This window comes from Penicillium hispanicum (assembly GCF_028827665.1).
Source record: "Penicillium hispanicum strain IBT 35686 chromosome Unknown utg000007l_segment0_segment0, whole genome shotgun sequence".
Lineage (NCBI taxonomy): Eukaryota > Fungi > Ascomycota > Eurotiomycetes > Eurotiales > Aspergillaceae > Penicillium > Penicillium hispanicum.
The window spans coordinates 1,981,908-2,006,514 of record NW_026623199.1 but is presented as its reverse complement, the minus strand read 5'-3'; the positions used below and the strand labels follow the sequence as shown (position 1 = coordinate 2,006,514).

Sequence of the window (24,607 nt, the reverse complement as noted above, 5' to 3'; positions counted from 1 at the left end):
CGTTTTCGCCGCTTTGGGCTGTGCCATCGCAATGGCGACAACGCGAATATCCTCCCTTCACCCTCTTGACGCGACACAATGGCGTCAACTCCTCCGTGCAACACTACGAGAATGCACCTACCTCCCTGACCCCATCGCTCGAAGCTACATGCGCAACCATGTCATGGACCGGTATCGCCGCGCCCGTCGCTCCGACAGGCCTGAAAGCCAGATGATCCAAGCAGCCAAACGAGGGCTGTCTATTCTCCAGAGGGCAAATGAGGGCTATCCTCGTCCTTTCGATAAGGTCATGTTCATGTCTTATGGTCGCATTGGCAAACGGAGACACGAACTACTTGTCAAAATGCTTAAACCTCCAATTCCAAGGAACAGCCATGCCCTCAGATCACTGATTGCCCAAAATGCCCAGTCAGCGGAGTTTCAGGATGGTTGGGAACCGCCAGAAATTATGGTCAGTCTCATCAAGTCACAGATGAACCATGCTGTCTTCACATCGTCGCGTATTCGGCCGCAGCTGAAAGGTGCTGGCCCGGTTATACCTGCAACAAATACCTGGGGCACGCCGGTCTCTCCATCTCGTCGATTCAATATCCGCCGCAAATGGTTTAATGGTACAATGGGGAGTCTGTTGCCACCACTGCCAGAAAAGGACCTCCAGACCCTGGATGGTTTAATATCAGGATCGGTACCATGGGTGCCTGTCAAAAGAAGAAAGGCACCGTCTACAGCACCCCAGGACCAAGATCTCATTCTAGGATTTCTGGCTGACGGCCCGCAAAAAGGTCTCACTTTTCGCGAATACGTGGATGGCCGGCCACATCAAATCACCTCCAGATTTATGCGGCGTCAGTGGAGGCGCATTTCTAGTCTTGTGCCCCGGCGGTATCAGAACCCTCATTCAGGGAAGTGCCAATTTGTTTGGGACACCCCTAAATCGATGCCTCAACTCGCATTTAGTCTGAAGGCTGAGGTGGATTTGGATGATATTTTTGACCAAAGCAACGAGGCAAAGACTTCACCCAAGTCCCAATGAGACTTATCAGCACCTAAGAGTAAATACCTAGGACTATAATAAAAGATTACATTAATGTTTGAACCTTTCCAAGTTCACTTCTCCCGCGGTGGCGCTCTCTGTCAGGAGCATCAGGATATGATCCTGGTGGTCCTGTCGCAAGGATCGAGTCTTCTTGGATTATAGCAAACACAGGCCGGATTGTGATGATAAAGCCATGTCTAGCCATTCTCTAAAATCATTGGTGCCGTGAAAGACAGGGTATAATGATATTTCAGGCCATAAAGTAGGAACAGGGACCAAGGTCGTCGTCGTCCGCCCTCATATCCTACTCGGCGGCATGCAGTGCCTTCTCAACAGTAAAAAAAAAGAAAAGAAAAGAAAAGAAAAGAAACAGCTCAGAGCGTCCATCAACTGCCATCTTAGCCCGAGGAGCTTGAAGAGCTTGAGCTTGAGGAGCTCGAACTGGAACTCGATCCCTTGCGCTTGTGATGCTTGTGGTGTTTGTGGTGCTTGTCGTGCTTGTGCTTCTTTTTCTTCTCTTTCTTGTGCTTACTGTTTTGAAGAGACGCATTAATTCCAGATTCTTCGAGTGAGAGGAAGCAAAGGAAACGGGAGCGCAGCTTACAGTGCATGAGTTGCCATGTTCATGGCAACGGCTCCCAGAGTGGCACCTCCGGCAGTCCCCAGTTTTCCAGCACCCATCTGGTGGCTCACGATGCCGCCGGCTGCACCTCCCACAATTGTGGACCCGAGGCCCTTCTCACCCTCTGCGCCAGGGGCAGCGCCCTGCTGCGAAGCGGGGATGTCATTGTAGTATGAGGCGTTCTCGCCGACAGGCTGACCAGGGTGCTGGCCTTGCTGGTAAGGCTCATTGTAAGGAGGAGGTTGAGCCTGCTGACTATAGGGTGCTGGAGGCTGGCTGTACTGCTGTTGGGGGTAGGGCTGTTGGTACTGCTGCTATAGAAGAATCGTGTTAACATGGTTTCTTCGAGGGGTTGAACGCTGCGTTAGTGGCTTCTTTGCCTAACACAGTGACCTTGCTACGCCTTTCATCCCAGTAAATTCTAGAAATTAGCTTACCTCAGGTGGATAGTAGCCCTGCGGTGGTGGGGGGGCGTGGCCTTGTTGAGGGGGATAGGAGCCTTGGCCCTGTTGGGCATAGTATTCACCACCGGAATGCGACATGGTGTAGAGCAATTGACGAAGTAATCGAGGATGACAGAGAAAAGAGATGTGATGTCCTAGAGAAGGAGAAATCTGAAATGAAAGGAGGGCGACGACAAGAACACGGCAGTCCTTAAATACTTTCTAGGCAGGCGGGGCGGGGGGGGGGCAATGAAGCACCACCGCCCCGGCTGTCGTCAGGGGGGGCCGTGGGATCGGCGGCACAGCCTTATATCTCAACTTCGGAGATCAACAAATAGATACATGGCGTTTGGGGCTTCTCTATTAGATCGGGATGTTTTCCTTATCTGGTCATCGTCGCAAACGTTTGATACACCATATTTGCGCGATAATGTGCCAGGCAGCGTCAAGATTATTGAAACCCCCCACAGTTGACACATGGCTTCCCGGCAATGATGTAACTTGCAGAACTTCTCTGCATGCATACAAAACATCGTCTCATGCGAGATCAATAGGATGGGCATCGTGCAAATTGAGTTGTCTTTTTTTTAAACAAGAAATTGACCTTGCTTGATACCGTACGGAAGTTCAACGCGTTGTATAGGCTATGTACATTCAAGTTTACAGCATGTTGATCTCCATCCATGGATGGAGACCTTGCTAGTGTCGGGAGTAAGTCGACTCTGGAGAGTCATTATCTATCATGATTTGACCGCATTATTTTCTATATCGAGCATTTGGTTTGCAGGTACATAGCCCCTTTACTTCTTTGAGTGATCGGTGGGGAGCAGAGGAATTGGATTGTTAGTAGTGAGGTCTCCAAGTTCGAGGGGTTTCCGTTGGCTTACTCCACTGTCGACTTAATTACCTTCTTTGGTTTAGTGTCGAGGGATTCACGAATCGAAGCCTCAGTCACATGACTGCGATGCTGGAGAGTGGGTCACGATGCCAGGCTTGGCGCTGTCAACGATGGGATGACATAAGAATGTGATTCAGCCCTGGGGATATGGGAGTTCCTTCAGGAAAGTGAGTGGGAGGGCAAAAAACGGCGTGGGGTTACCGCGATGGCCTACATATGCAAGGAACCCTTGATCCACCCGCAACGCTAATTAGAGAACTCTCCCAAGCCCCACATCCACAGATCTAAGCAGGCCATGTGTATCAACTGGACCTGAAATGAAAAATCTTGGAATAAAAGAGACAGGGGCAGCAGAAAAACACGTCCAGTAGAACAGACAGAAATATTAACGATGGCGAGTGCCGGGTTCGAACCCGCGGCAGTGGAGCACAACTTTAACCTCACTGTCGCCAAATCGGGAAGTTGGGAATAACGTCATGCAATATCACCTCCACTTCAACGCCTTGCTTAAGTATATATCAACATTATGGTATGGAGCTAAAAACTTCAAAAAAGATGCTACGCATTAGCCGCGTGTCCCACCCGCCCCCGGTTACTACCTTCACTGACCCCCGCAGGACCCGAACCATCCTGGGGAATGCCCTCGTAGTTGGCCAGACCCGAGAGCCAAGTAAGTCTAGTTGGCGTCCCAACTAGACCACCATGCAGTGAGGCGTTACTAAACACCTTTTTTTTAGGGTCAAGTAGGAAGAGCTCTCACTTTTAATGTGGGTTTTTCCCAACACAACAGGTACCTGCGAGCTTCAGAATCACTTCCGAAGCTTGTCTGTGCTGCCCTCTTGGTCCCATGTATTTCCCTGGCCTTTTATCTTCAAGATAGCCTGTTGTTGCGATAACATCCTCGCTGTACCAAGGTGAGAGTATACTGGCGAAATGCGTCCGACCCAACTGCGCAACAACAACGCCATCACAGAATACATGCAATTAATATATGGGTTTGAGTCATAGAATACACTCAGTGCAATATCAATAAATTATGATCCATCCTGTTTTTTTTTTTTTTTTTCCCCCTACCCTCGCCACGTCACAGCGCTGGAGCCGATCCATGGATGCACAAGCAGTTAAGGTTGACATGTGTGGCGGTGTATTTACATGTGGCGGAGCCATGTGGGGTTATCTCTGTATGGAGTTAGTCAACCAGCACCAGCCACCGGTGATATCATCGCAAGAATCCAAGCCAGCCTAGTTACCTACAAGATACGGCGGCGCAAAATTTCCAGACTCTTTTTGCACACTTGTTATCAGTCCAGTGGCCACATAGTCCGAGCCAAATTATTGTCGATCTCTCTGCGCCTCGAGCCGCCGGCAGGGTGATCTATCGACCTGGATCGCGCTCAAACCCCTCAAACCCCCCTGCCTCTCTACGCGCCCGCCGCGTTTCATCTGGTTTTTTTTTAACCCCAGTCACTTCTTCGACTGTACGAAACACGAAGGTAGCATCTATTCGATTCTGTCATGGCAATGCAATACTTCAACCAGATCAAGAACCGACGTCGCTCGTCGCAGATTCTAAACCCGCCCAACCCCGTGCTTACCGACGAAGAGGAGGCCTTTTTGCGGCAGGTCACTTCTCAGTCGGATAATGCTCGCGAGCCTGCGCCCTCCGGACAACAAGACACCAGCTCACCCAATGGCTCTGGAGCACCTCCGCAGTCCCTTTTTCACGAGGGGGCCCAAGATATTCCACTTCCGGCGTCTCCAGCCGAGGAGTTTGGAAAAGAACTAGGGGAACAGGGCAGACGGGCTAGCCAGAAATCTGAGCTTACCGAAACAACATCCGAGCCTACAAAAGTGCAAAGCAAGGGACCTCCGGAGAAGAAGAAGAAAAGATGGAGTGCCATGTTTTGGAAGAAGAGTGCCGAGGCGAAGAAGGTAGACAAGCACTCAGCACTATGACGATGCCTGTATGCTGACAGAAGACCCTTTCCATAATAGAGCCAGGAACTAGCCGATGAAGCCAAGACACAGCCCGAAACCCCCGCTCCTGCAGCCACAGCTGCTCCAGCAGACAACGCCGGAGACCCACAGAAAGACCAGGAGGACATGACGGACATTCTGGAGAGACTGAACCTGGCGGCGGACAACAATCATGTCTTCTCCTTCAGCAACGATACACAGGAGCTGCTCCGGAAATTCAAGTTGATCTTTAAGGACTTGGTCAACGGCGTTCCAACGGCCTATCACGATTTGGAGATGCTCTTGACGAACGGAAACCGGCAATTGCAAGACACCTACACCAAGTTGCCTGGATTCCTACAAAAGTTGATCGAGAAGCTCCCTGAGAAGTGGACCGAGGCTTTGGCTCCAGAAGTGCTGGCGGCAGCTAGCGAACGAGCCGGAAAGAGTGGCATTGACATGGAGCATGTGGGCAAAGTAGCTGCAGCCGCTGAGAAAATGGGCGTGAACATGCCCAGTCTGAAGGAGCTCGTGTCTAAACCGGCCGCCATCGTGGGAATGCTGCGATCGATTATGACCTTCCTGCGTGCTCGCTTCCCTGCCGTGATGGGGATGAATGTTCTCTGGTCATTAGCGTTAACCAGTGAGTCGACCTAGACAGGCCTGCGTTGGTCCCCACCAACTAACAATGACCCCAAACAGTTCTCCTTTTTGTCTTGTGGTACTGCCATAAGCGTGGCCGCGAAGTCCGTCTGGAGAATGAGCGTCTAGTGACGGAGCAGGAAATCAACAAGCTCAACGAGGACACCTCCGAAGATCAAATCCGTGCTACGGAGACTCTGACCACGACGGCGCCCCAGGGTGCGTCGTCTGAAGAAGTCCGCAACGGCGTGAGGAAAGTCGAGCAGGCGCGGGCGGCCGAAGCCTTGGAATCCGCTGCATCGGAGCCTCCCACCTCAAGCGATGAAAATGCTCGCCCGGGTCCTCCCACTCGTTCGAAGTCACGTCTCTCTATTTGGGGGCGGCCCAAGCCCGAGTCGACACCCAACATTGCCCCTTACCCTGGAACTTGAGCGTATCGATAACCAGTTCCATCGTTTCTTTGGGGATGTTCCGGTATATATTATGTTTGGATCTCTCTGTAAGAGGGAATGTGCTATGTCTTGCCCCGAGTCTTCCAAACTTTCTTTTTGGGTTCCTCGGTTACCATGGGTGGAGCGAAATGAAGGGATGGTGATGGTTATGATTCATGGCTGAATGTATTCAAATTCCTTTTAATGCCGCACAAACAATACCAATATCTGTCCAAAGTGGTAATTTGACCCGGTCACCTCTTCGATGTTGATTTTCCAGGTTTGAAGAATGGGTATCCAAGCAGATGAAGATCTCTGGAGGCTGACACTGGAGCAACCACAAAGGACGAATCCCGATCGCCCATCCCCTATCTGAATATCAGCACCCAGATATTTCGCCCGCTGTGTAAAAGGCAAAAAATATCTGCCCAGAAAGTCCTGAGATCTTTCAGTAGTCCACAATCTGCATGGAGGGTAGTAATCTGGTTCTCCAGGCGCCACATGACACTATCAAAATATATAACCAACTACCTAGGTAATAGCTGCTGTCGCCGAAAATCTTACGCCGATCGGATTACTGTACAGGGGGTTTCTCCCCTGGATAGAGCCGTCTTTATCATACCTAGGGTATCGCTCTCTCTAGAGAACCTGCAAAATCCCGGTGTAGTCGTGTCACTGCATCTGGAGACTTGTTGGGCCAGGCAGACAGACGCCACGGGCTTAAAAATAGGTTAGCGCTGTGAGCATTGCCTCCGGCACAGTGATTGGCCGCGGAAGAAATTCTTGGCCCACCAAGCCACTGCGGGGCAGAGATGATCTTGCAGCCACGAGAGAGATGGGGATAGGCGCAGTAGTATCCTGTACGGAGTGCGTCCTGTATGGAGAGCCGTACCCCTTGCGTTGTTGTCCGTTTGGCTGTCGCAGAGGATTGCTCGTCGCTCTTCCCGCGTGCGTAGCGGCCCAAGATGTGATCAGTACTTATCAGTCCCCCCCCCAGGCGATCTATCGCATGCACGCTGCAGCCATGTTGTCCTTGCTTACCGCCTCTTACCCCGATGGTGCATTTCTCACCAGGCCCAACTAGTGGCGGGTATCAGACTGTCCATTTAGGGAGGATGTCCTCCCAGGACAGAGTAAGAGCTGAAGGAGCTGCAGCTTCCCGGGCCGCCCGAATTGCCAAATTACCCGGTCGAAGTTCCCGACGGGAGCCCCAAGTTGCCACCCATGGAAGAAAAATCAACACGAAAGTCGGACCCAGCCAATGAATGCACCTAGGCTTGTGCTTAGTCTCGGGTCGAGTCGCAGTATGAATCATCCAGTACGTGTGTCATGATTTAATCGGGAGATGAATCATTCCGCACGGGTCAGTTCCTGCACCGGGAGAAGCGCCGGGCTGACGTCGCGCGCACAGTTTCCCTGCAGGGTGACCATCCACCGAGTTATCTTCTGTGACCCATGTATCTATCTCTGTAGGCTTCGTTGGGCAATTGGGCTTTTCCTGCGTTTGAGCGGCTCCGCCAAAGTGGCACAATAATATAATGGACCCGCAGGATTGTCGGACCCAGCCTGCGCTTGACTGCTCTGGGTTGAGTCGTCATGCAAAGTTTTGCCCCTCTCTTTCTAGCCAGAAAGTGAGGTAGGCGATTGGATGCATACAAATGGTGAATGGGTGTATGGTATACATGACCCATGGATGCGTGAATGGGGTTGTTCATCACCTGGCAGAGTCAGAATCCGATGACATCTGGGAGTAGACACACAGAGTAGACACACAGAGAATGACTCCCACGGGGGGCCTCGGTATGACTGCCGTCAACGCCCACAGGGAGATTCAGCAGCTTCAGCGGCGCAGCGATTGGCGCGAAAGATGCGGTGAACTGCCGCCAGCGAATGATGAGTCGCCGAGTGCGGCCAATCAGCCCGCCCCGTTCCCCACTCCCGCTCTGGAAAAATCGACATCCCTTCACCTCCGTCCCCTCGATCTTCCTTTCACATCAACCATTTGCACCAGACAGACCACCCTTTTTTGCTCTCAGAACCCTTCTTTGACCCCACATCCTAGATATCGTCGAGTTTTGCGCCAAATGGCTTTCGTTGAGCTGTAAATTCCTCGCTGGGGAGCCTGTCTGCCGGCTCCCCAGTCCAGCAGCTCCGACATCAATTCGACTTGACGATATCTGTTTCTCTTTCGACGCCCCGAGAAAGCGTCGGAATTGCCCCCAAGTACAGTCCCTGAAGAAGCACTCCAGTGTCCCGTATCGGGCCAGAGGTGCTTTCGTGGTTACGATCAAAACATCATCCTCCAATCCTCCCTTCTCCAATCCCTCACGACACCTTCTCAAACATCCGCCTACCTCAGTTCTCGAATCGACTTTCTCTTCAGAATCTTTGTGGAAACCACTCCTTCGACCGTTGAATCGTTCTCGCATTCTCGAACTGATCCATACCTCTTCCTTGCTTCTGACCTTCCATACACCCTCGACTCTCCCTTGGAAGAACCACCTGAAAACCGCGAACCGCGAACCAACCCCATCCTACCTTTATTCCAGGCAAGAACATAAACTGTGCGCCTCGGTGACCAATGACGCAATCCAGCTCCTACTCCTCCAAGAGGACCCCGAAGGGCTCCGCCAAAAGTATTCATTCCCGCCCCGCGACTTCCGAATCGAAGATCATGCGGCACCTCGATATCTCCCCCAAGGCTGCGAGCCAGCCCAAGAAGTCAAACGCCCGTTCTGGCACTAATGCGTCTGAGCGGAAACGGCGAGCATCAAGTGTCTCAAGTGTCTCATCGGTCTCCTCCCTCGAGGACCTGAGCGACGAAGCGGAGGACTCGGAAGATGACGATGCCGACGACGAAGAGGACCGGCCACTGGCCCATGCCCCGTCTTACGGTCGGCGTCGAGACAATGCCCGTAAGACGGGGCGCCAAATCGCCAAGAACAAGAGAAGACGGGTCTCTGACGACGAAGATTTTGGCCGCTTTAGCAGCGACGCCAACGATTCCGATGAAAGCTCTGACGACGTCTATGCTGCCGTAGACTACATCACGGATGCTGATGACGAAGAGCAGGACGTGGAGAAGTTGGAGGAGATGATGATCATGGAATCAGAGCGCGGCCATCGCGTCCTGCCCACCTCCGAAGCCCCTGATAGCCAGTGGCATGGCGCTGAGATCTTCGGGGACTCTATGCTTCTCCCGGCTGCCTCGTTCTTCGACGAGGAGCAACTTTACACTGCCATGGACACTTTCGGTGAAACCGACCTGGCGAGCGAGGCGGTGGAAACACCCGTTGCTCGGCGTGTCCATTTCGAGGAGCGACCGGATTCCTCTTCCGAAAGTGAATCTCACACGGATGATGAGATTCCCGGTGATTTCCTCCAGCAGGATTCCTTGGACCCCCAACTACGTCGCATGATTGAGAGCGACAACGATCATCACCGGAGTCACCGCCGACAATCTGAAGAGATCTTTGGAGATGCCGACTATGGTCATGGAAGCATTTACCACGTTGAATCCGAAGGGACTTCGGAGGGAAGCCTGAGTGGTTATGAGAGTACGCTGGCTACAGATTCACGCTCCTACGTTGTTGTGCTAACCCTACCCCAGCCGATGATGGCGATACCACAGACGAAGATCTCCCTCCGCCGGCGACCATCACTCATCCTCGTTCCCTTCTTCGTAGAGACTCCACCGACTCCCTTGTTGCCACGGGTGACAACAAGAGCGACACTCTCCCGCGCCGACGAGGTCCTATTATGGGAACCTTTGTCGCCGATCCGCACAAGCCAGTGGCATTGGTCGACTGCACTGGCAAACACCTCGTGATTATCCCTGCCTATGCCTCCTCTCGTCATGATTGGCTAGACTCCGCTGCCAACAGCATGCCTGGTACCGCCAACAACAGCCCCCGCCAGACTACTTTACAATTGATCGACGAGAGTGACACCGATAATCTCGCATCACCGAACCAGACTGACTTCAGCCCCATGCTTGCTTCCAGCGCCAACTTGATGATGACCGCCCTTGGAAACGACCTTACTCCGGGTGGCCAGGTCATGGGCCCCCCCGAAGCTTTCTACCCCTCGCGCGACTTCGCCATCGATAGCTCCTTTGAGGATGATGACGACGATGACCCAGAAGCTGCTCTCAATGTCGATGATTTCATTGATTTCGGTAATGGCTCCTCGGACGAAGAGGATATGGGCAACGTGGATGACGAGGCGCCCGTCTCCCCCATGGTCGCCAGCAACTCCGCTGCCCAGGCCATGGGCACGCCGACTCCCAATCGGAACACGGGGTCACAGCCGGACAGCAATGCTGAGCGCTTCCTCAATCATTTGGACAAGGGCATTGTCACTGCGTTCCGTCGCAACCACAACCGTTACCAAGCCCTCTTGCGTCTCCCTCAGCACCGTGAATTCATGCCTGCCAACTCCCCCTCGCGGCCTGCCAGCGTGTTCCGTCACGCCAAGCACACCGACCAGCGCACCCCAACCCGGAAACGCAAAGCAAGCGGGTACGCCGGTGGTGAAGCTGTTCGCCGCAAGCTCATGGATGCTCAACGTCGTGCTCAACTTCCCTTGTGAGCAATGTGCATCTTTCTTTTGTCTGGGCAATACGAATGCTTTGCATCCGGCCAATCCCCCCGCTGGAGATTTCCAGCTCCTAACGAATCGACGAAGTTTTGGATTTTACAAAAATCGCATGATACACACGGACGTTGTTAAATGTTTCGAGTCGCTGGCAGACTTCTACTAGGGGGGTAGCTTTTGACACACCGCGACCTGACTTGAGTTGACACATGTCATCTGTTGCTCTGATATATCACCACATGGCTCTAGATCTATCTGCCACCGTCGGGGCTGATCATCTGTGTACCTGTTTTCCATGCTTTTCTCGGAGAGAAAGATCGATGGTGGTTCTCCCAAGACCCAAAAGTTGATCATTTCTGCGCTACTCCATTGGATGTTGTACGTTGCCAACTTTACATTCATTCTCATTCTCATTTTCCTTTTTTCTCCTTCCGTGCCCTGCTCCTATTCGCTGCGGGAGATGGTGATACCTGGTTTTGTACGGCGTTGACCCTTCTCTTTCTTTTGCGTTCACGAGTCATGAGTATATTGTGACTATCCCGAATTAGTCAATATCAAAAAATTTCTTCCACTTGTGGTATTCCATGATGTAGTCGTAGGCTCGCAAGCCAGAGACTGCTCAGATAATCCATATCACTTGGTTCTCCGATGTGTTTTCACTTGGATCCTGTCAGTCGGGCGCAGGAAATTCAATCTCGCTAGGGGCCAAGAAGCGCTGAGGTAAGTATATTAATCTATTCGAGATAAGTGTAGGCCGAATGTTTCCATAAATATCTTTCCCTATCTCGAAACCATTCTATCAACAGCGCTCTCTGAAGCAATACTGGGATAGAGTAATGAGAAGACAAATATTCTGATTTGTATAGCACCTCCAATAATTTGAGACTTGGTACCAAACAAGTGCGCTATCATCTCTACATGCAAATATGCATGCCACGCATGCTCGGGTAGTCGTGCTCATAATGTTGCAGCCACAGTCCTAGGAGATCACAATCGAACCCAGCTAGAACCACCGGTTTCAATAGTTTCAGAAGCTACCGCCACCATTCGAACATCAAGCCACCCTCGGTACCAGTACCGCGACCGAAGCAGGCAAGCAAACTACTGAGTTGGGAATAGACGAATTTAGTTCATTGCGGAAGAGGTTCAAGAACGAGTCTAGCTCGTAAAATACCATACAATAATAATCAGTAACATATGTACAGCCTGTACCCCGAATCTGGGCTCATGAGCTCCTGAAACCCACCAAGGACAAGCCACGCCGCTGCAGGGTCGAAGGTAATGCAACATTGTGAGAGCTGGGCGGCTCCATCCACGACCGACGTTGCGCAACATTGCGAGTCATTCTTCCCCAATACGGGAAACTCTCAATGACCGTGCACAACGTCACCCCCATGTGGGCATCGGCTCTGCTTCATTTGTGGGTATTTTTAACGATCGGCGGGTTGATCATGCGAAACAAGCACGAAGGAGCGACGGGGGCGGCGGCAAGCCGGTCCAGTCAGCGCGGCAGGTTCTTTGATACGTGTATGGGGATGAAACAAAATGGCATATCCGAGCGGCACGCTTTCTCTCTTGGTTCCTTCGCTTTTGCCCTGTGAGTAGGATGTAGCTGAACCCCGATCGGCATTCACACACGCGTCCCATAACCTGTTGCAAAGAACCAGTTCATGACTCGAGCGGTAGAGATATCTACCTATCGAGGTGCGCAGGATGCATGGGTCGGTGAGATACAGGAACGAGGAACGAGTTGTTCGTGGGGGCGGAGGTCGGGGCCGAAGGATCAGCCATTTACGCCGGGTGCCTATAGGAACACCGCAATTCCTGGACCCTCGGGGATAAAGGATCTTAGACTGAGTAGTTGGCAGCTCATATCACTTCACTGACTTTGTTTGGATACCGATGCCCCCGAGTGGAGGAATACCGGTTTGTGGCACTCTGTGAGCGCCACAGGGGTGGGTCCCTAGCGCCATCGGGTAGGGGCAAGTCAGATGGTTAGAGTCAAAAGGGAAAAAGAAAAACGAGACCGAGAAACAGCGCGCGTGGGGACGTGGATCGACGCTGGCAGATTGATCTTGCTTTTGGCGGCATTAGATCGACGGAGCATCGGGGGTTGTGGTTAGGCAATCGCCATGCTGCCTGGCGCTTCTCTGGCCGAACAGGTCGGTTCTGTTCGTGATGGACGAACGCTGATCGGTAATCAGAGTTTACATCGTAGCCATCAAGCACGGAGCGACCGGCAGAGCATGGATCCGTGGGGAAGAGGACGTACATAGCCTGTGGCCAGTTACCTGGGGCCAGGGTCTAAAGGCGAGACGCCGGCGCCAAAACTGGCTTTGTTGGGTTGCAGATGGTTGGGTTTCTTTCTTCGCGGAGAAGCTTCGATGGCCAATAACCATAGTCCTTTTGAGCCTGTCGTGTACTCCAGCCAACGGTGCCACTAGGGCTCTCGTAAGAAAGAAGCTCCCGCTAGGTCTTGATCCTTTCAGGCTTGTCGCAGTGTGGCTGCTATAGAGTGAAGTCGGTGGAGCCTGCTCGAGGGTAAGCTGGCATTTCAGACGATCACATCCAGGCGGTTCGAGAGTCGACAAGCATTGTGATGGGATGACGAGTACAATGTCCCCCATCGGCCCATGTTCATCGCGTTATGAATGTCGATCTGGCGCCCTGGTAGTTATCCGGTTGATGACTGGAGTCGCCGGGGCTATTTTCGTTCGTGCAGGGCGCTGATTGGCCATGTCGGTCGAGTGGGACATGCACTATAGTCGCTGGACGGATTCCGGACGACAGGTCATTGCAGAGAAGGCAACCGTCATGTTTAACCGCTCTCGATCGGATTCTGGATCCTGCATTGTTGCCAGCAGGTTCCTGCACTAGCTCCCCCGCCACAATGGCTGCGATGGCTGCGATGACTGTGAATGGATCCCACCCTGCCTGAATTGGGGCAGCCTTTGTTTCATCTGCTCCTCCAGGGGCCTGCCGATTGGAACAGGGAAGCGCCCACCGTGATGAGATGTCTTACCACTGCGTGGAGCAGAGAGACGATGAGTAGGTATGGTTGTCGAATGTAGAGCAGCCACAGGCGGAATTGATGGACGGCATGTGGTGACTCGTAGATGGGGATCTTTAAAAGAGAAGTTCCTCCCCAGGCAGAAGATGAAGGATGCAAAAGAAGAGAGGAGCGGAAGAGCGCGCACATTCACTTCCCTTTGTATATTACTCGCCCCAGTCGTGTCTGCTTGCTTTTAGTCTTCCTTCTTCCTCCTTCCTTCGTGCTTCTTCATCCTTCGTCGGTTCGAACTAAACCATCTACTAGCATCCACTCAGGGATCTCATTCCTTGTCCCACTCTATCCCCCTCCCACTCACCATTCGCCGTCTCCGCAAGCCCGGATCACTGGTGATACTGGCCCCATTTCTGTTGTTGCTGGTCTCGACAATAGAAATACACTGGCCGCCCACTTGGAGCCGGCCCCCTCCGTGCCCTCTTTCCAACCTCTCTGCCGTCACTCGTTGACTCTGGCAACCTTCCACAATGAAGGGCGCTACCTCTCTCGCTCTCCTGTCGCTCCTGGCTGCAGTCCAGGCCACGACTGGTGTATGTACTGCGTGATTGACCCCCAACTCAACCATAGGACTGCCAAAGTTGACTTGCTTTCCCTATAGAACTGGGGTTCCGATCTACTTTTTTCCAACCCGGGCCACTCGGCCAATGTGTGTAACGATTACCAGAAAAAGGGCTTCGAGTGGTCGAGCCTGTCTATTGGCTCCTTCTCGTCATACGGCGACTTTAACTTCTCTGGTTTCACCTGCAGTAACAGCTTTGGTGGTGCTTCTCACAGCAAACGTGGTGTAAGTCGCAAGTCGCGTTGCCTATGATGTCAATCATAATTCTTTTGCTTGAGCCAGATATACTAACACTGTCTTCAGGAGAGATGTATTACTGGTACTGCAAGCAGGTCTGGCAGCAGGTCTGGCAGCAGCTTGTCGATTCCCTCGTTCTCATGTAACTCCGGCAGCAGTGGCTTTTCTGTAACCCACTTCCACATTGCTACCTCCAAAGAAGCCGATATGAATGTTGTCTACAGCATGCCTGATGGATCTACTTGTCGCAACACGGCGTCGTGCTCCACTAATGGAACCACAATCACCAATGACCAGTGCGGAGGTGCTACCTCCGTCCTCTTCGAGCTGTCCGAGAACAGCGAGCATGAGAGCTGTGATTTTGGTATCTATAGCGTGGGCTTTGACTGTACTCCTGGAACCACTTCAACTTCCCGTCCTAGTGCTTCAGCCACTGGAAAACCCAGCCGCTCCATCCGGCCCATTGTTCACACTGGCGGAGCCGGATCCATTCCTCACACCCCCTCCTACTGGACGTCTTCTCGCCCGGCTGGGCCCTCGGTGTCTACTGGTAGTTCGAAGGCCGCGGTCACTACCACTCCATCTGCCAGCCGCCCACCGAAGATGACCACCTCGACTATCTACACCACCAGTGAGGTTACCGTGACCAGCTGTGCCGCGACGGTCACAGATTGCCCAGCCGACTCGACCACCGTCATCACCTCCACCATTGCCGTCTCGACCACTGTGTGCCCTGTGACCGAGACAGGTGGTGGCCCTGGCCCTAGTGGGACTCTGCCCGCAAGTGCGTCTGCTTCCTCCGCCAGCTCAACAACTGGCCCCTCCCCCGTTACTACTCGCACTCCCGCGGGCACTGGTAGTGGTCCGTCAGCCTCTGAGTCTGCTGTCACTGTCGTCACCTACACTACGACCACCGAATGCCCCTTTACTAGCACTATCAGTTCGGGCACTACTTGGTCGGTGTCCACGGGCAGCACCATCTCGACCGTTACTATGACCTCAACTCGAACCGTCTGCACGAGGTGTCTCGCTGGTTCCACTACTGTGCCTAGTGTTTCTACGACGACCCCTATCGGTAGCCAGGTCAGCCAGAGTGGTTCTAGCCCGGTCACCACCAGCCCTGTTCCATCTGGCAGTGGTGCCATCTCGACCGCTACTGCTCCGGAGTCGGTTGTGACCGTTGTTACCTATACCACCACCACTGTTTGCCCAGTAACCAGCACTCTCAGCTCAGGCACCACCTGGTCGGTGTCTACCGGCAGCACTATCTCCACTGTTACCCTGACCTCGACCTCAACTGTCTGCACCAAGTGTACTGCTAGTGCTACTACTCTTGGTCAACCTGGTCCGAGTGGTTCAGGCCCAGTCACCACCGGTCCTGCGCCGTCGGGCAGTGGCGCTGTCTCGACTGCTACTTCTCCAGATTCGGTTGTCACGGTCGTCACGTACACCACAACTACCGTTTGCCCCGTTACTAGCACTCTTAGCTCAGGTACTACGTGGTCAGTGTCTACTGGCAGCACTATTTCAACTGTTACTCTGACCTCGACCTCAACTGTCTGCACTAAGTGTACTGCTAGTCCTTCTACTCTTGGTCAGCCCGGTCCAAGTGGCTCTGGCCCGGTGACGACCAGCCCTGCTCCGTCTGGCTCTGGAGCCATCTCCACGCCCGGTTCTCCTCCACAGTCTGTTACAACTGTGGTTACCTACACTACTGTCACCACCTGCCCGGTGACCAACACTATTACTACTGGCGGCTCAACCCTGACTGTTCCCACGAGCACTGTGTCCACTGTGGTTGTGACTTCAACTGCAACCATCTGCACCAAGTGCACTGCCAGTACCACTACCGCGCCTGACATTGCCGAGACCACTGGCCCGAGTGGCTCTAGCCCTGTGACTACCAGCCCTACTCTATCCGGCTCTGGAGCGATCCCAACCCCCGGTGCGCCTGGAGAGTCTGTCACAACTGTGGTGACTTACACCACGGTCACCACCTGCCCTGTGACCAACACTATCACCACAGGTGGATCTACCTTGACCGTTCCCACAAGCACTGTATCAACCGTGGTCGTGACGAAGACCTCTACGGTCTGCACCAAGTGCACCCAGACCGCAACAACTCCCCCCGCATCGCTTCCTTCTGGCGCTGGAGCGGCGACCACTCCTGCTCCTCAGGACTCCATTACTACCGTTGTCGCTTACACCACCGTTACTACCTGCCCTGTGATCAACACGATCACTTCCGGTGGATCGACTCTGACCGTGTCGACTAACACTGTGTCTACTGTGATTGTGACCGATACTTCCACCATCTGCACCAAGTGCATTGCTGGAACCACTGCTACTGCTCCTGCCGAGTCTGTCTCGACTGGAACATCGCCTACCACTGTGCCCTCAAGCGCCCCAACCTCCTCCTGCCCCAACGTTGTGCCGAAGTGTCTCAATACCTGGCTCTATCTGGTGCCCAAGTGCTCCTCCAACAGCGATACCAGCTGCTTCTGCCCCAACAAGGAGTTCACCAAGAAGGTTATCTCCTGTATCCAGGCCTGGGGCTCGTCCAGCTCAGAGATCCAGGCTGGCTTGTCCTACTTCACTGGTATTTGCGCTTCCTGGGTTCCCCAAAACCCTGCCATTGTGACCGCTGTGCCTTCAACCATCACCCTGGTTCCGACTGTCTCTGTCTCTGCTTCCAGTGGCGCCGGTGCTGTCGGTGGCGTCACTTCGGCTCCCTCCATCCCCTACACCACCATCAGCTACTCAACCTACACCGTCACCGTGCCGCAAGTAAGCTTCGTTACCTCCACCGCTCAAGGTACCGGCTCCGCTGCCACTGTCGGCCTGGTGCCGGCTCCGAGCGGTGTTTCACCGGCTACCGGTGGCATGTCCTCCCCGAGCCCGTGGGCTACCATGATCACCACCGCGAGCTGGTCATACACCAAGCCGACGGTCACTCCTACTTACTCCCCCTCCGCGTCGCCAGCCTGGAGCTCGGCGTCGACCGTGTCGATTGCATCCGGCGTCTTACTGGGTGCTCTTGCCGCCTTCTTTGCCCTGGCTCTCTAGATATGCCGTTGTAGGGCCGGGAAAGCCCCATATGTGTCATTGTTTTCTTGGTGTTGTTTCTCATTTGTTCAATGCGCAGTGAGAGCCTTATTTCTTGTTATGCCTGAGTAAAAGACACGAGGCAGGCCGTGAACGGACTGATTTGATGCCCATCACGAGGAGTCCCTTTCTGTACTCTAATGACTCTCTAATTTGATTGCGATAGACCCCACCATTCAATTTTGAACATGATTCTTCTACCTCTAGTGTGGAAGTATGTATCAGTCCAATCATCTCCAGTCTCGGATAGACCCGCATGGCCTGGATCTTGGCCTACGTCATTTGCACTATTGAATGAAACAGTAGTCAACTACATATATCGTCCATAATGCCCCGACGTACGGACGGTCTAACGGTCCCTCCGACGAGGTACCTAGTTTTACTTGGACCCGTCCGTCCACAGGTAGTTACATGCTTAATTACTGATGTATCACAAGACTTAAAGCATATCTCTTCGCATCTCCGCTGGTTTCTGGATACTTCTCAGCTGTATTTGTTGTACTGCGGTCTATGGACAGACCGGCCTGCAAAATAAAATGGGGATTCTTCCCTGCTCAAGAAGCTCGTCAGTCCCTCGGACATGCACTCGGATCAGCTTATACCTCTACCGTGTTTTGGCAAAGGTATGCCATTCCCTACTAGTATGTTGACAAGAGAGCGATGTTTGTTGATGTGAAATAGATTTCTTGCAATTTCCTCGGCGTCAATTGGTGATATGCCCTCATTGGCCATGTCGTCTTGAAATTGACAAATGGCCTCGCAAGACCAACTACCCAATATCTACCAGCGCGCAGTGGGAAAGTATCAGGAAATCACCAAGGAGGCTCTCGATGTCGCGTTCATCTCGAAGCTCCGGACGGTCGACGACCTGACCCACGAGATCGATGAGAGAAATCGTTCTTTCAGCGATTTCCGTCACAGACGAAGCCTCATTTTCGATTCCCTGCAGGCCGCTTTGGTTCCCGTGCAGTTGTTCGGCAGTCTGGCGGCAGGCGGTGCTGCAATGGCATTCCCTCCTAGCAGTCTGGTATTCGGCGCCGTGACATACCTCATGAACGCCGCCAAGGGCGTGAGCTCGTCCTACGATGCCATCCAAGAGCTCATGGGGAGCTTGAAAGTAAGACAGTGTAATCGTAAAGGCGAGCCAAGTCACCATCGCTAACGCTGACTGTGGCTAGGATTTCACGATCCGACTGAAGATCTACAGCCAGGAGCAAATATCGACGGAGCTGGGCGAGAAATTGAGCGACGTTCTCTCCACCCTGATTGAGATCTTTGCCCTTTCCACAAAGGCCATTCGTAGGGGCCGGCTGCTCAAGTTTACTCGCAATGTCCTCTTAGGCAGCAGCGACGCGATTCAAGCTGCCGTTGGAAAGCTGGACAAATTGACTCGCGTCGAGGCCGACCTGGTTGGCGCGGAGACGCTGACAGAGGCAAAGAAGACTGGTCGTACGGTCAGCGGCCTGGCCATGACGGTGAATGCGACCAATAGCAACGTCCAGGAAACCGGCATCGCTGTGACGCAGATGTCTGTCCAGGTCACGGACATGCAGGAAATGCTCGGGAATCTCCTAGTCTCGGTGAGCGACAAGGAGCCCCAGACCGATCGCGACAAGAACCAGCAGGAGAAGGTTCGCCAGATGCTGAAGCCCTCCAATATTGATTCTGCACAAGCGTGGTATGACAAAATCAGCAAGGCGCGTATTCCTGGGACAGGAGATTGGGTCCTGAGCGAGAAGGTTTTCAACAGCTGGATTCAGCGAGATGACCCAATTATATTCCTGTCGGGAAATCCGGGTGCTGGGAAGTCATATCTGTCGACGAACATCATCTCGTTCCTGCGCGACCAGCATCCCCAGAATGTTCAGCACGTCTCTCACATATCGGTTGCGTATTTCTTCTTCAAGGACGACAATCCTGATACTCGCTCGGTCCATCAGGCTCTTCGCGATCTGGCCTACCAGATCAGCATCAACGATCCTGCATATCTGAAGTACCTTACCACCATCGAGGACTATGGTAAAATCAGCACCTTGGAAACAGCATGGAGTTTGCTTTTTGTGGAATTCTTTCTGAAGAAAGCCAACGTCCACAGCAGCGTGTACATTGTCTTCGATGGGGTGGATGAAGCATTAGACGAAGAGCGAAGGATCTTCCTGGCACTGGCAAAGGACCTCTATGAAAGTCCCGGTTCGAGGCGTCTCCAGCTGGCACTCGTCGGACGACCTCATGTGAGCAACCAGCTGTACGAGAGCTTGGAAGTGGAAGTGCCCACGATCCACGTCACCTCGCAGAAAAACTCGGCTGATATCGACCGGTACATCGAAGCCAGCATCAAAAGATCCGTCGTCCTGAAGAAGGTATCAGCCACATTGCGCCAGGAGATCTTTGAGACGCTCTCTGCTAGAGCAGAAGGGATGTTTCTGTGGGTGAATCTCATGATGCAGGAACTGGTGAAGCGGCGGTCCCAGGCTAGTATGCGAAAGAGCCTCGAGCAGGCACCGAAGGGTCTCAAGGAAATGATGCGCCACGTTTTGTCTAGCTTTTCTGCCAACTCCGAGGAAGAGGAGCTCGAGTACCTGAACGAGCTTTTGCTGTGGACAGCATGTTCCGCGCAGCCCCTATCCCTAGTGCAAGTCGAGGGGATTCTTCGATTAAAGTCCCCCGAAGGCGATGGCATGATCTATCTCGAAGGAGCCCTCCGTAAACAGTTTGCATCTTTCTTTACCGTCGACAGAGTGGACGGGTTGACAACCGCAGAGCTCCACAGTCTTGCTATGAATCCCACCAGCCTAGAGGAGTCCGACGATGAGCGCGATGAACGCGAGGAAGCATCCGAAAACGAGGAATACGAGGAAACCTTTGAAGATGTGGATAACTTTGTCAGCTTCGATTCAGATGCGCAAACTACCACCGTGACCTTTTGCCATGCCTCGATTGGTGATTTCTTCCGAGACGAGAACGAGGGCAAAGTCACTGCTGTGAATGGCTCTACTCCAGTAGGAGTAAACTGGCGTGGGGCCAAAATTTACGTACTCAAGACCTGCCTTCGCCTATTCACAGAGTCCGAGTTTGCAAAGAAATGCGGCGATGCCAACCAGATTCTGATGCACGCAGCTCGAAACTGGCTGGAGCATCTGAAGTCGACTCCACCTTCGTATGCAGAGCAAGCAGACCGGATCGAAATTGCCCGCATGCTAGTCAAAATGTTCTCAGTGGAAGAAGTCATGAATACATGGCTCGGCCGTCGCTGTTGGTCCTCAACGAAGGGGTCTGTTGAGACTATACGGCAATGGTGGGATGACGTAGAGGTGCTCGAAGCACTTGCTGCGGACGAACAGGAGTTCATCATGTCTACAAAAGACGCTCCTTTTACGACCTTCAAGCCGGTCGCTTTATTCTGCTGGGGTAAGATGATGACGGACGCCACTTGGATTCCATCCTCCCCTGCCGCTGTGGTGTGGAGCTACCAGAAATTACTCAAAGACCAGGAAGTCGACGTCAATGCAACGTCTTTTAATCCGACTGTGGATGAATTGCTCGAAGCGGCTGAATTCCTAGAAGCCGAAAAGACTGCATTCTGGTACCGTCGCGTGGGGATGATCCTTCGTGAGCTTGGACATTATGGTGTGTCCCTAGAGTACTTTGGCAAAGCGCATGAGGCAAGCCCAGATGACTGCGACATCATGGCTGGCATGTCTATGACCTATTTGCTCCAGAAGAACTGGCAGAAGGTCATTGAAATGGGCATAGAAAGCGAGGTGCTGTTACTGAAACAGCTGGAGAACGAGCCTGATCGGGCAGATTCGATTAAGTGGAACTTGCACGGCTGCCTCGAACGTCAATGGAAATGCTACCTGGGGCTGAACGACTTCAACAGCTGTCTTTCTGCAGCCAAACGTGCCCTAGAATACTCGCCTGATTGCGACAATTGCATTAATCAGGTCATCTATCATCAGCACCGAATTCATCAGCATGAGGAAAACATTGCTTTCCTGAAGAGTATGGGAGAGGTCCCAGCTCCTGGAAAAGAATACACTTTGTTGATTGGATCGATCCTGGAGAATGCCTTTAACGGATGGCCTTACTTTGAGTGCATCGCCGACTCCGCATTGGTCACAAACAGCGTATCCTTTATGATTGATTCATGGCGTGCTGCTGCAAAACACGCTCAAAAAGCGTCCAGAACAGTTGTCACTGCACAGCTGGACATGTCTTTGGCTCGCATATACTGCGAATTTGCTCATGATGAGACTAAAGCGATCCGCAGGTGGGAGAAAATTCTCAATTCCTTCGCCACGGCGAAGGAAGAAGGTGAAGTTGGCTACCTCAAGGTAGAAGCGTCGTACAAGCTAGCGACACATTTTCTTTCTCAGGCCATTGATGCGGGAATCGGAAGCCCCGAGGCTGAAGAGCAAGCCGGCAAGTTGGAGAAACTGGTTCATCGGGTCAAGCCCAACGACAAGTCTTCCCTGTGGTCAATCTCCAGAGCACAGTCTATTGCACTCGGCTTATATCACCGCTTGAGCGGCCGCCACGACAAATCCGAAGCTCTGTTCAAACCGTCAGTGAAGCGTGCTGTCGAGATCTTGTCAGATGACGATCCAGAGAACGACCGCGAAGGATTGATTGGACTGTACCGGGCTCTAATTGCAGCGGGAGATATTTCCAATGTGCTTGCCATCGCGTATGCGCTTGGCAACTACCGCGATGGTGATGATGATGATGATGACGGCAACAATGAGGAGTGGGAACCAGTTTTCGACGATAGTATATGTTCGTGCGATAGGCCGTGTCGTGTATCTCGATCTTCGCTGGATCGGTTCTCTCTGTGTCCCATCTGTTTTGACACTGGATTCTGCGAAGCATGTGTGAAGCTGTTGCAGGAAGGAAAACTCGGCATCAAACGGTGCAGTGCAAAGCATGTGAAGGACTTTATCTATATTCCCCGTCGCCCTCAGAAGCTGGGGAAAGATCAGATGCTGGTGGATGGTACTGTGGTGGGATTTTCTGACTGGCTGGGGGCGTTGAAGAAGAAGTGGAAGGTGTAGATCCACTGATTACCTGCAAAGGACGCCCATTCAGCGCGAAATATTATACTGACACGTCTCTAAGGATGGCAGTTGTAGGCGGCAAGATCGGGAATTCTCTACTATTGTCCTGTAGTAAACCCAATTTCTGGCGGTCTGTTCAAGCGAGGAATACAGTACCACAAGATATCAGGTCTATCGAGGCAGACGTGCACCTCAGTTTCTTAAAGTGGCCATTTCAGCTTAACTAGATATGGATTAGGGTAGTCTCGGAGACGGGCCGAGAAGCAACGCGTGTCGCGAGTTGTTTTCGAAGATGGCTGTGTAGATAGAGGTGTAGATAGAGGATCTTCCGGTCATGACAATGATCATTTCTTATCCTTATCTTTCTCGTCGAAGCGTTTCCGCCAGCAGCCATGGGATCGGTACTAGCATTGCACGTTACGATTCTTTCTCAACACGTCCCCCGGCAACGAATTCTGGCAGGACACGAGATGGTCTTATATCGGCGCCTTTGCAGTGGTCATCGCTGACACCCATATTGCTTTCTTCCACCTAGTTCTAGAAGCGGTCTTTCCTAATTCCATTGTATGTACATAGTATCTCAATGCAATCGTGAATAGATTTCCCGGATGAATGCTTCCAAAATCCCACACCGGGAAAAGTCCGCAGTGGAGCCGTCAATGTGCTCGACGGCCGAGAAGTCAATCAGGGAGAAAAAGTCGCTAGTGCTGACAGCATGATCAATGGAACCACTGTCCAATTCGTGCGGTACTAGCAACTCATTCATCTGTAGTACTCGTTTTCACCACCCGGATAGCGCGGGTTCTGTGGCAGAAGCGAGCAACCCATGCAGCATCCGATGTCTCTATGCTAGCGGAGTCTAAATTGCTTGTTTACCGCGCTCTCGCGGGCTTCTGATTGTGGATGGATTCTTTTCCCTCATCGTACATGTAGTTGTTTTTTTCTTTTTTCGGGAGCCTTTACGCAATGCCTTTTTAGCCGCCAGAAACTGCGTTGGGGTTGGTCAGCTGGACTGTTATCTCGCTCGGTGAAGCTGCTCCCAGCGCCACTTGCATCAGATTCAATGAGTGGATGACTGCCGAAGAAAAGAAAAAGTGTAACCGCATGTTAGTTCCAGAGGGCCCCTGTAGTTGCGCAGTTAGCGACGGCTAGTGTATCTCTCAAGGGACCAATTATAGCGGGAACCCTCGTGGTGAACTTATCTGATGTCACCAGACCAGACCAGTGAAATCGCAGACTTCAAGTTCTGTTTCGGATACATGATCCGTTGCTGCTATCACTTTCCTTTTCATCCGGACTGGTGCTTTTACAATGACGCGCGCCCCGAAGAAGCAAGCAACAATAGATTTGCCACTTCGGTGCCAGTCGGAGACTCAGCTCCGCCAGAATCTGCGCGATTTGCACCTCTTAAAATTGGACTCGACATTGGTAACCAGGGTCTGTTGGGTCTGTCACTTTGGCGCCAATCAGAATGGGGTGTAACCTGTTGAGGTTAGGTGCACACGATCTGAAGCCCCATGCGGATAACGCGGAGAGCCAACGGGGATCCGAGGGGATCGAATGAGACTAATACGGGAGACTAATGATAAAAAGTCAGGAACCTAAAGACAAAGGGTTTATCTTGGGTGTGTTCGTATCCCGACTCCACCGGGCGGGACTTCGTTGTTGTATACTTGACAGTCGCTCTGCCCTAACCACGTCGATCCCGAATCCCTCCTGCATGAACCGGCCGCATGGGAGGTGTTCCGAGGAAATATCGACACGGCGCTCAATTATCGACCGTCTCCTTGCAAAAGGAGTCAATAGCCTCGAAATGACAGCGCCGTGCCAGCTGTCAGCCGAAGATCAAGTCGCGTAGCTCGGCTGCACAGTCAAAAGGGCGCTGATAAGCCCGGAGCCCGAGATTGGCTGGTCGGCCCTGCAGATGGGATAAGCTGATGGCCTTCTGGCAGGCGGTGGTT

The 24,607-nt window shown here is 52.7% G+C and overlaps 6 protein-coding genes across 6 annotated transcripts; 5 read left to right on the top strand and 1 right to left on the bottom strand.

Annotated features, from left to right (window-relative positions):
• Nucleotides 1-31: 31 nt before the first annotated feature.
• On the top strand, nt 32-1,033 carry N7459_008542 (uncharacterized protein; the record flags this gene model as incomplete). The annotated part of the gene is made up of 1 exon (XM_056947710.1): nt 32-1,033. The coding sequence occupies one exon, from the start codon at nt 32-34 to the stop codon at nt 1,031-1,033; it is 1,002 nt and encodes a 333-aa protein (XP_056797220.1).
• Nucleotides 1,034-1,636: 603 nt separating this feature from the next.
• On the bottom strand, nt 1,637-2,200 carry N7459_008541 (putative glutamine-serine rich protein MS8; the record flags this gene model as incomplete). The annotated part of the gene is made up of 2 exons (XM_056947709.1): nt 1,637-1,972; nt 2,096-2,200. 2 exons carry the CDS (start codon nt 2,198-2,200, stop codon nt 1,637-1,639), a joined length of 441 nt encoding a protein of 146 aa, XP_056797219.1.
• Nucleotides 2,201-4,514: 2,314 nt separating this feature from the next.
• Nucleotides 4,515-6,028, top strand: N7459_008540 (uncharacterized protein; the record flags this gene model as incomplete). Its single annotated transcript, XM_056947708.1, has 3 exons — nt 4,515-4,931; nt 4,995-5,598; nt 5,658-6,028. The coding sequence occupies 3 exons, from the start codon at nt 4,515-4,517 to the stop codon at nt 6,026-6,028; spliced, it is 1,392 nt and encodes a 463-aa protein (XP_056797218.1).
• Nucleotides 6,029-8,609: 2,581 nt separating this feature from the next.
• On the top strand, nt 8,610-10,618 carry N7459_008539 (uncharacterized protein; the record flags this gene model as incomplete). Its single annotated transcript, XM_056947707.1, has 2 exons — nt 8,610-9,585; nt 9,639-10,618. 2 exons carry the CDS (start codon nt 8,610-8,612, stop codon nt 10,616-10,618), a joined length of 1,956 nt encoding a protein of 651 aa, XP_056797217.1.
• Nucleotides 10,619-14,158: 3,540 nt separating this feature from the next.
• Nucleotides 14,159-17,553, top strand: N7459_008538 (extracellular serine-threonine rich protein; the record flags this gene model as incomplete). The annotated part of the gene is made up of 3 exons (XM_056947706.1): nt 14,159-14,221; nt 14,290-14,475; nt 14,554-17,553. The coding sequence occupies 3 exons, from the start codon at nt 14,159-14,161 to the stop codon at nt 17,551-17,553; spliced, it is 3,249 nt and encodes a 1,082-aa protein (XP_056797216.1).
• Nucleotides 17,554-18,343: 790 nt separating this feature from the next.
• On the top strand, nt 18,344-22,643 carry N7459_008537 (NACHT and TPR domain protein; the record flags this gene model as incomplete). The annotated part of the gene is made up of 2 exons (XM_056947705.1): nt 18,344-18,709; nt 18,771-22,643. The coding sequence occupies 2 exons, from the start codon at nt 18,344-18,346 to the stop codon at nt 22,641-22,643; spliced, it is 4,239 nt and encodes a 1,412-aa protein (XP_056797215.1).
• Between the last annotated feature and the right edge of the window lie 1,964 nt (nt 22,644-24,607).